This window comes from Gavialis gangeticus, unplaced genomic scaffold, assembly GCF_001723915.1.
Source record: "Gavialis gangeticus isolate Ggan-Ray unplaced genomic scaffold, GavGan_comp1, whole genome shotgun sequence".
Classification (NCBI taxonomy): Eukaryota; Metazoa; Chordata; order Crocodylia; family Gavialidae; genus Gavialis; species Gavialis gangeticus.
The window spans coordinates 73272993-73284695 of record NW_017729031.1 but is presented as its reverse complement, the minus strand read 5'-3'; the positions used below and the strand labels follow the sequence as shown (position 1 = coordinate 73284695).

General features: G+C 40.6%; 1 protein-coding gene across 6 annotated transcripts in view; it reads right to left on the bottom strand.

The window, feature by feature from the left end:
• MYO1B (myosin IB) overlaps positions 1-11703 on the bottom strand; it is a 236509-nt gene that overhangs the window by 132718 nt on the left and 92088 nt on the right. For all 6 annotated transcript variants that reach the window (XM_019523112.1, XM_019523114.1, XM_019523116.1 and 3 more), the window contains exon 4: positions 681-775. In XM_019523112.1, the coding sequence (XP_019378657.1) occupies positions 681-775 (95 nt within the window). The remainder of the gene's footprint in view (positions 1-680; positions 776-11703) is intronic.

The following is an 11703-nucleotide window of genomic DNA, read 5'->3' as shown; positions in this document are numbered from 1 at the left end:
TGCTGCCCTCTGAAGGATGCGGCTTGTGAAAGAGGCTGCATGTGACTGTGTGGGCAGGCAGGGGGTGGGTTTGTGGGAGAGTGGGTGGCGAGGCGCTTAAGCTGGATGTGTAGGTCTGATTGCATGTGTGAGTAGGGGTGGGTGGCAAAGGAAGTATTGGCTGGTTTGTGTGAGAGGGGGTGTGTGAGAGAGGAGAGCGAGGGAGGGAGGGAAGGAAAGCATGGTTGATGAGGCGGTTAGTAGCTGGATGATTTGTGAAGCTAGATGTGCATGTGTCTGCATGGGTGGATGGTGGGCCATTTGTGGCCAAATAGCTTGTGTGTGTGTGTGTGTGTGTGTGTGTATTAAAATACCGGTATTTGAAAGACTTTTGCAAATGCATGCAAGGGCTGCAACATCCCAAAGCAAGAGAGTTTCATTTCTGGTTTTTTCTTCAGTGTGCATCCTCAGTTTATTCTGACATTTGCAATATTCTCTTTCAACATAACACCAAAAAAGGAGGAGTTCGTATCACTATATAAGACCTGATATCATGACAGGAATATACAGCAATATCACATCTGAAGCAGCAAATACCATAAAGGAACTAGTTTACAACACTAAGCAAATGCAAAGACAGTAAACCTACACAGCTGCTAGATCTTCTCCTTTCATTTTTTGAACACCAAGTAACATATTACCTGTTTTCCCAGCTCCACTTTCCCCTGTAATAAGAATGCACTGGTCCTTATCTTGGTCCCTCAAGGATCTGTATGCTTCATCTGACAAAGCGAATCTGGAAAGTTAAAAATAACCAATTTAGAATATAGCAAATATCATGAAGACTATATATTAGTGTTTTTCAACCTGTGGGTCACGAATTTATGGAAGGGCTGTGAACAAACTTTAAAATAGATCAACAAATTTTAAAAATGGATTTTCGTTTAAAGGAGAAAAACATGGGAAACCGTGGCTTTTCCCTTGCAGGCTGCTAGAGTTCCAGCCGGCAAGAGGCTGCTAGGGGCCCCCCATGCCCCACACACATAACCCCCTCTACTCCGCACACCCACCTCACACACTGCAGGGGCTGGGGGCAGTAGGTCGGTAGTGAGGGGTACAGGGTTGGGACTGGCCATCAATGTTTATAAATGGGTCCTGGTATAAAAAGGTTGACAACCACAACTATATATGAGCTATTCTTCAGGTCCAGATGGAAGTAATATACTAGTACAATGGGGGGCAAATTTCTAGGCAGGTGTGCCACAAATTAGCCCCACATCTACCAAGTTCCACTCCTATCCTTCTCCCCAACCCAACCTGTGGTTCTGCTTCCAGCTTCCTGCCTGCCTACTCTAATGCTCTGCTTTCTGCTCCCTGCCCTATCTGCCATTGTGCTGCGTGCTCCCTCCCCTGTACTAGAATATAGTAATAGTTTTCCGTAAGAACTACTCTAAAGCTTCTTAAAAGCAAGTAAAGTCAAATACAGATTTCTTAAAAATTTAAATAAATGTATTAGTGAATGGACATGAATAAGAAATGGAAATGACCTTCCACCACAACATTCCATATAATCATTCTTTTAGTCCCCAGTTTAGAAAATATTGGTGTTCTCCACAGAACTATGCAAATAATTAACTTTTGTTTTTCTAACCAAACTGTGAGCAGGAGCGGGGGGAAGGGGGTATTTGGCGGGTTAAACTGAACACAGTTTCATATGGGGGGGGGGAAAGAGAGTTTCACTCTTTATTTAAACTGTTTCAGCAAATTTAGGAACACAACCATGTTGCAAAATAAAAAAGCAGCCACTGTATGCTTTTCAGGGGTTGTTGTGGATTTGAGAGAGTGGATTAGTGAAACCAATTTAATAAGTTTAAAAAAAATCACTGGCAATTTTAGTAAATCAAATTCTGCTTTTTTCAGCAAGTAGAACATTTAATTAAACATTTCACTCTTCTACTATTAAGAATGTTCTACTTAAGCGATAAATGTAAATTTGCAAACCACAATGTGATACAATATTATATGTAATGCAATACAATATTATATCAGTTTGCTATTACAACTAGTTTTGTGCTTAGGATTGTATAGCATGTTATATCCAAAAACATGATTTTACATTTCCTTTCTACGAAGTGGGAAACCCCTCCCAAAAACCTTATAAAAAATACACTGATTATAGACATTTAAAACATAAGTGCCAATGAATAGCTCAGAATTGTTCCTCTGAATACTTAAGTGTTTTCTGAAAAGCAGATTTACAGACATTTGGAAAACAATCAATCAGGGTGCAAATATTTTGGAGTTAAGAACAGATTAAAAATTAGTATCATCCCTGAACTGACTTTGGCTTTTAGTGGTACTTGTAACATCCAAGAACCTAAAACACTGGCCTGAGTTCTGAGCCCAAAAGTGCTCTCTTGTCAAGTGCCAGTGTTTATTGTGAAGAAAACCAGGAGGTATGAATTAAGTTCAGTTTTCTTGACTGGTTTTCATTTTCAGGCAGTTACATCATATGTTAGTGTCACATGTATATGTATTTCCCAGTTTAGAGAACAAAGCACTCTGTAAACAAATTTGGAATCCATTTTCAAAAACCTAAACAAGAAGTATGTAATACAGCAGAAGAACAGAGTCTAAATAATACATTAAAAGGGCACTTCTGTATTTTATGCAACTTCATAAAGAGGCATTCACCACCACCAACAAAAAATAAATGCCAGATATGAACAGAACTAGGAAACATGCAGCTTTGGTAAAGCAATTTAAAGCATGTATTCTCATATAACATACAATCTACAATTCATAAAAGTACACCTGCTATTGTGTATTATATACTAAAAGCATTTTGAAAAATACAAAGACCTAAGCTGACATAAAATGCTTAATATTAATATTGCATCTATAAATGCAATTCTGGAGTTTTGTACTTGGCTTAAGTCTAGATAGACTTGCAATATTTGTCATGAAAATGTAAAGCCATTCATATTGTTACACTGCCCCATGCTTAGTATTTAACTCTACATATATACTGCTTATTATATGAATATGATGAATGCCATGTTTTAGAGCAGTATTGCCATGGACACCACAACAGCTAGCATTGCCCTGTACATCAAGCTGCCCTGCGATGTCTCTGGTCACAACTCAAAAGGACTGGCAACTGCTGCTTTAGAGGGGTGGTGCCCGACTGATGATTCAGTGCTACAGTGGTGCTCATATGATGGTATTCAACCTGGATTCACAGGCTGGATCCTGTCTGTGGAGCCATGCCATCCAGACTGTTGGGGCTCTTCAAAGATCCAGAAAAGCCCTAGGTGCTGCCTTTGTCACAGTTGCACAAGCAGCCTCTGCCACAGCAACAGCTGACCGCACCACCAAACTGGCACAGCAGCAACCAGCTGTGCCCCACACCTGGCCACAGAGCTGTCCTGCTAAGCAGTCTGGGGACTGGTCCATCCATGATCCAGCATGTATGGCCAGCCTAATTAGACCAACTCCATGGACTGGCTGCACACCTCTCATCCAACTTGTGAGGCCAGAGGAGTTGGGTGCCACTGCTCTAGAGCAGGGGTAGGCAGCATTTTTGGCCAGAGTGCCGAGAAACCCATAATGTCTACTTTGTAAGGTGCCAGATTGCTGGCATGCCAGAAAAACAAAACTGGGATGGAAGGGTACATGGCAGGACACACTGCATATTAATATTGTTAATAATTATAAATGTTGCTTTTTTGGGATGAGAGAGAGAGGAAAAAAAGAAAGAGAAAACGAAGAGAAAAAAAGAGGAGAGAGAGAGAATATGGGGTAAGAAAAAAAGACAGAGAAAAAGGACATCAGAGAGAGAAAAGAGGAGAGAAAAAGAGAGGAGAAACAAAAAAGAAAGAGAAAGAAAAAGAGAAAGCAGAAAACAGAAGAGAAAAACAAGGGGATAGGGAAAGAAGAGAAACAAAAGGGAGAAAAAATAGAAACAAAGAGATAGAACAAAGGAGAAGGGAAAAAGAGGAGAGAAGATGAAAAGACAGGAAAGAAAAAGAGAAAAGAAAAAAGGAGGGAAGAGAAAAGAGAGGAGGAAAGAGAAGAGAGAATCAAAAAAGAAAGAGAGAGAAAAGAGGAGACAAAAGAGGGGAGAAAAAAAAGGAGAGAGAAAAGAGAAAGAAAAAAGGAAAGAAGAAAGAGAACAATAGAGAGGAGAAGAAAAAGAGAAGAGAAAAAAGGTGAAAAAAGGAAAAGATAGGGACCTACCAAATTCACGGCAGAAGTGGGATTTGCAGCAGCACTATTAATTTTGCAGGTTCCTCCTCCCCATCGATTGGTAGAAGGGCTGCACAAGTGGTTTGCCCCTGACTGGCAGGGAGGCAAAAACTGTAGTTTTAAACTTGGTGCCATTTTTGTCTCCCCGCCACTGATTGACTGAGGGGTGCCGGCAGCCCCGCAGCTTGCTGCTGACCAGCAGAGAGGCAAAGACAGCACCATATTAAAAACCATGGTTTTGCTTCCCTGATGAATCGAGGACAGGATACAGTTCCTGCAGATCTGCAGGGACAAGATACAGTTCCTGCAGACTTGCCGCTCACTCCTGATTGGCAGGGAGCCAAAAACTCCAGTTTTAAACTTGATGCCATTTTTGTCTCCCCACCACTGATTGGCTGAGAGGCCCTGGAGCCACTCCAATTAAAAAGGAGATGATTATTAACACCTGTGGAATAAAAAGTTTATAAAGGAATCAGATGTTAATGAATCACAAATTCAATTGACACTGTCCCTGCTGCCTGAACAAAAATGCTGCTGCCACTGTCTGGACCGGTGCAAGACCCACCTCTAGTTGGAAGTATCAGTCCTAGCGAGGTTGCTGCTGGACAAACGCAGATACTTTCACTCCCAGCTGGAGCCCCAGCCTCTTAGCCAAAATAGTGCTATGATGCTGTGGAAGGCATCTACCACCACATTAGAAGTTGCATACTGTGGCCATTAAACAAAACAACAGAATGTAATCTCATTTAGTTTGAGAGAGACTTTGGTGCCTGTGGCTGTCAGGTTACAAAGCTGGTATATAGCACACCATACATTATGATTAACAGTGTTACCTACTATATCATCACCCTTATTTCTTCTGCAAGTGCTGGGCATGTTATTTTTGAATGCTAACAAGTCTCACGTAGTTTAAGACAGGAGGAGAACACAGCTCAAGAAAATTCACAAAAGCCGAAGTCCAGCAAACGGAAAAACCCTAAATACCATCTGGTATATCGTATTTAAGAACAAGTGATGTGAAGGCCACTCTTAAGCACAATAAGGTGACGCCTCTTAAATCCTCTCGATATACATGGTTGCATCAGAATTAAAACAGATTCTAAAACTTGCATTATTGTTCTAGAGACCCAAGCATCTTTTGCATTTACATTTCACTGTTCATGAAGAGGTGAAAATGTGCTTGTTACAAGAAGCAGGCTCCAATGTTTTTAGCACTGATTTTTGATATGGCCAACATTTTACAACATTTGCAAAGGAAAGAGTCTACTGCTGCCAAGAGACCATGAGACACTTCCTGGCAGAAACAGGACGGTCAGGAAACCTAAATCCAGTAGCAAGCAAACTTTACCAGATTCTCTTACTGGACATTCTTAGGAAGTAAACAGTATTTGTTAAAGGTGCTGCAAATGTCCTTGTAAAGCTGGCCTGCCTCTTCAAAAAAGTCTTAGCTTGGTAGATATTGTGCTTAATCAACATCCTTCAATGCAATCTATGTAGAAATGAGGCAAGATGCAGTGGGATCACAGAGGAAAGGAGCAAAATTGGACAAAGTGTTTTCAGGCAGTGCAAGGAATATTATTAAAACATGCTGTAATTTCCATTAGTCTGTTTCAACAAGAAAGCTATCATCTTCAGGGTTTGGCAACATACAGCCTGCCAAGTGGGTGTCCCAGGGCCGGTTTGATCATTGGCCCACCCACTTGTCTTAAGGCTAACCACCCACCTACCTCACCTGCTATGCCTCGATGATAATGATTGAAAGATGATAACAAGGTGAGAGGCTGCCCATTTACTTGCCCTGATGCCAAGGACCTATATACACAGCTCCAACCTCTCCTATACCATGTCCCATGCCTCACAGATGGCATCCATATTGCTCCAGTGCCTCCCACTGAGACCTGTGCTCCAGAGTCTCACATGGGACTCTCATTACCCACTGGAGCTCACAGTTGTGCCCTCACACTGGGCTCTCCTACAATCCATCGCTCGGGGCTCCCAGCCCCTATCTACTCACGGCTCCAAACCCCTAACCATTCAGGGCTCCAAGCCCGGCTTGGGAGCCTCTCAGTCTCCGCTATGACCCCATACTGGGGCCCCCTCATCCCCTGCCCTACACTGGGCCTCACAAATCCCCTTGCCTAAGGAGCTTCACATCTAGCTTAGGGCCCCACACCGCTGGATCTTTACACCCGGCTTCTTGATGCAGCCTCAGAGCTCGAAGTGAGTCTAGGCACTGCCTCCAGTCCCTTCCTAACCTGGACCTTGCCTCTGGACTCACCATGAGCCTTGACTCCTGCTTTGTTCCTCTGAGTGTGGTCCCCTAGCCTTTCCCCTCAATGGGGTCATCCACAAGGCAGCAGGGAGACTGAAGCTTTCTGGCGCCCCACACTTGCCCTTCACTGGGGGGGCACAGGTGTAGCATTTCCTGGAGATTGGCCTTCCACTGGCAGTCCCACCATGCCACCCAACCCCAGCAGGGTGTAGTTTTAGGTTATGCCTCAGGACCAGAAACTTCTGCCATCCCCATAGCTCCTACCCTTACCTCCAAGATGGTATGAGCAGCAGCTCCAACCAGGTGCTGTTCTCCTGGCTGCTAGCAGGCGACTGCTGGCTACACTGCAGAGCCCTCCTTTTATATTGAACAGTTGGGCCCTGTTCCCAATCCAGTAATTGGGCCTGATTGGAAGTGCAGCCGCCTGCAAGCTGCTTGGCTGTTTGCTCATGCCCCTTTCAATAACAGAGCACTCCCTGTGCTCTGTTACTCCATAACAGAACTGGCGTTCAGCACAGTCTAGTTTACAAATGGCGAAACCTGGTTTAAGATTTGCGCCCCCTCTCCCCTCCCCCCGCCAACGAAGAGTGAATGTGTGTTCTGTTCACTACCGACCTAAACTACACTGCTTACAGAAAACCATGCAACTTAGATTAATTCCACCTTGGGCTTTTTAAATATCTCTACCTAGCCTTTCAGAGTTATCAGCACATTCCTGATTCATATATGGAATTTATCTGCTTACAAATCATTTGTATATATTAAGACTACTAAATATTCAAGTTTTGAAATGATACAAATCAAAGTATATTTTAATATTCTAATGAGCATAAAGCATTAATGAGTCACCTTGGGTGTGTCTACACAAGACGTTTACTGAGTAGTAGACTAATTACCTGCACAGTAAAAGTCACATGTCTACACATGCACCCCTCTTAGGCTGGAACAAGCTAATTTACTCCACAGCAGCACACATGTAGCCGTTGTCCTGGCTGGCTGGGGCATGTGGGTGCTTCAGTGTGGGGGCTACCTGCCCCAGCAAGCCCCTCCACAGCACACTGAGCTGGGGGAGCAGGTGAAGATGCATGCCCAGGAGCAATAAACTTGAGTTTATTCAAGCACATGAATATACACACGTGTCCCTTGGAAGCCAAAATGTTTTTCTCCTTTAAAGTCTAATGACAGGAAATATATTATCGCAGGTCAACAGAGTTTTAAGTCATTTCTATCTAAAGCCCCTCATCTTATCCATTTAAGCCACAAATACATGGTGCTTATTCGTCTGACAGAGGTAAAGTTAACATTCTGTATAATCCTACAGAGCCTCAAAATATTTAAATAGCATAGCAAAAGATTACATCCCATACACAGAAGAGCCAATACGATTTAAAACTCCTTAAGAAATTTCCTAAATTTAAGTTTTACAATGGTTCAACAATGCTTATCCAGATGCTCAGGCTGTGCCTACCACACGTTTAATTCTAGAAGGCGTAGTCACGGATTTATTTTAGTAGCAGACATTTTAAGAATTCACTGTATTCGTGGCACTGCACTCTCAGCATCAGTGCCATTTATGTCAGTTTGGAACACAGATCTTCTTCTAAAATAAAAACGAAAACTCATCCATCACATCTAACTTAACGATACAACATTATTCTTGAGTACTTTATTAACACAATTTTTAAAATCTTTTTCTGTGTAATAAAAAGGCAATCTCTGTTTTTGGCCAAATAAATTCCCACTTTGTTACACACCTTTAAAACTGTATGATGCCCAGTAAAAAAAAAAAAAAAAAGAACAGAAGAAAAAAAGAAATCTACTTCGTGTATTATAATTTAACATTTATAGACCACAAAGACTCTTAATATTCCTTTTCTCTCAGTAACATTAACATGTTTTCTGTGAGGTCAACATTTCTGACTATAAACGTAAACCACATGCCACTCTTCTGAGCCACCATATAATTACAGGGCCTAAGTAAATCTTTTGAATAGTTCCTGTTTGAAAATCATATGTTTTTAATTATTTTGTGAGTATCAGCAATGTCATTCACCGCACTTTATAATACACTCTTTTTCATTTTAAGTTTTCATGTAAAAGGCAACATGTTATTCTCCTACCACATCAAGAGCATAATATTTAAAGGAATGCTTTTTAGCTAAGTTTTAAGTATAGGAACGATTTGAAACTTAAATGATACCCATACCTATTGGTTAAAATACTCGTTTCAAAACCATACCAGGCCATGCAGTTTTAAAACAGCTGAATTTATCCCTCTAATTTTAAAAACGTTTTTTTATCTTGGCCTTTTATTGATGGATGCGCTTTCATGCTGGAGTACATTATCAGAAAGGATTTCCCAATATCTATGTTCTTCAATGTTATTTCTAACTATACCGTTTCATTGAGATTGCACCCAGGAGTACTACACACATAGATAAATCCACCTCACTAACCACCACCCACCTTCTCTAACCTCTTATGTTTCAGCAGTACTCTAGTGAAAAAGGGAAACAATTTCCCAATTCTGTATCCATAAGGAAATTTCTCAGAAGCCTTAACCAAATATTATTTCTTATCCCTCTCTGAAGTCCTCTTTCCCCTATCCATTTCTCTGATTTCCCAGCCATTATTTCAGCATAAAAGCACCAAAGGGCCAAATTTCTGAAGGTATTTAGTTGACTATAGTTGCAGACAGGTGCATATATGGATTTTTTTTAAGTGTTTATGTTCTTCTGAAAAATTATAACATGTGCCACTCTGAATCACCTCAGTACCTTAAAAATACCTGTTGCCCAACAACTAATCTTTCTTCTCCAAAGTTTTGCTTCATACTCATTAAGGTGCACCACTCACACAATATACCTGTATTCTCCAACTTTACCCCATAACTAATTCCTTGTTTAGCATCCCCTTGCTTTCATCTCCTAGAATCTTTTCCCTAAACAAAATTTTAGAAAATGTCATCATTTCCCAGTTATAAATACCTCCTTAAAACAACCACCTTTGTTGCCATTCATTCTGGCTCCTATCCTTTGCTGAGAAATAAAATAGTAACCTTGCAAATATAGTTATGGACCACCTGTTGATGACCCTCTCTTGTCTCAACATTAATTCATATTTCCTCATCAGTCTTGAACTTAGAGCAGTATTGAATATTGTCTTGAACATGTTTCTTTGCCTTGAACCTGTTTAGAGGGACAAGTTAGAAAAACGATATTGTCTGGCAAGGTAGGAAAACCCCACGTCGACAAATCAAATATAAATAGTCCCTGACAAATAAACAAGCTGTCAATCTGCCCTTAAAAAATCTGGACTCACCAACCACCACTGTTACCTGAGGTTTAAAATATGAACTGTTCTACCTCTGCTTCATTTTAAATAGATCAGTACTAGATGAAATTGATAGTTCTCCTCCCTTCCAGCCAACACTTCACTACTCTGCTAAACCCATCTTTGACTTCATGCAACTCTTCATTATGCACTTTAGATGTACGTGTGCCTAACTGCCGTAAGCCCATGCTCTCCTCACAGCACAGCATGAGACATAAGGACCCTCCAGTGGAATTACAGTAGCAAGAAGCTAAAATCAAATCTAAATTTTGCCATTGGTTCAGTAGCACTAATTACTCAACAGACCTGGTAATCCAGATGAAGTCTGATCAAATCATCAGCTTCTCTTTTAGTGACACATAAATTTTAAACAAGCTAATTTATTTTAGCTAGAAAAACATCCAGGTCTTCTCGTTAATCTATGTCCAGCTCATCTCTGTACACATAAGCTTGAATATGGTTTTATTTCCTGATCAGTGTTGGAAATCTTGATACCCAACACCAGGGACTACTGGCTCTTTATTCTACCCAATATAGTAAGTTAGCTTCATCCATTCTCCTCAGCCTGTTTCTACAAAAACGGTACCAAAATCAAGACCTATTCTAATCTCCTATTTCTCTATTTGTGCCTGTTTCAACCTCAACTCATGTTTTTTTCCAACTCAGCAGCTTCAGAACTCATGCCTACTTTTTGATACACACCTGCAATGAAAAACTATTCAACTCCAAATGATTGCCTTACACATCTATAAATTTAGTAAGAGCTGTAATGACTTCTGAACTAGCAAACAGATGAGATAGCAGTTCAAATACTCTGATACATTGCCTTTTCTCCCAAACGATGTAATTCCCTCCTTTATAAATTCATGGCACACTTCAGTTTGACCAAAGTGCACCAGTTACCTTCCTAAGAACCCACCATTCAACCACCAGTTTTCTTAAGTTACCTCCCCCCACCTTTTCAGAACCAAAATTTCTTTTTTAGTCCTTAAAATTTGCTTGCATAATTCCACCTCCTTCCCCCACTTGCCACAACTTGTCTTGTTCATTATGCAAATCATATAGCAACATTTTCTCTCTCCAATCTGGGCCTCTCGACAGCAGGTGGCATAGCCTTCTCTCATGTGGCCCCCACCATCTGGAATAGTCTCCATGCCTTTAAGCCTAATTGAGTTTCTGCCCCTTTTATGCCACATAAAGACCTATTGCATTGTCTTGACCTGAAACCCACCAGGTTGTTCTCCACTAAAAAAAATAAAATAAAATTCTATACCCCTTGTATCTTCCAATTTCCTTATACTTGCTCAAACTCCCTGAAATTTAAATTACTGTAAACCTTCTTTCCTAATCTATCCCAAATTAGCATATTACCAGGAGATCCTGTATGCTATGGATTATATAATATTATTAATAAATAACAAAGTATGATTTATAATTCTTCACCTTTACAGTTTCAATCTTTGTTTGAATGAATGAATAATTTTTCTACTGCCATCTCATCTGAATGGATAGCAAGAGGATTCAGAAATAACAGTAGCAAACATATTAGTTTCTCTCCCAGTGTTATGTGGGAAAATGATAGGGGCCTATTAGTTTTTACATTAAGAATGTCAGTGTTGCATCAACATAAATTTATGTTTTGTAAATTATTTTTGAATGTTTATATTCCAAATTACCACTATTTAGGGGAAGAAAATAAAGTTATTTAGCTATCAAGGTTTAAAACAATTCTACCATTTCAGAAAAGCAGATTTTTTATTAACAGCAAGCTACAGAAACGGTGTTTAACCTTAACTGGCATAAAAAATAAGAAATACATTCTCAATTCCCACAAGACTATTTGCAATTTGTTGGGGGGGGGGGGGGGGGGG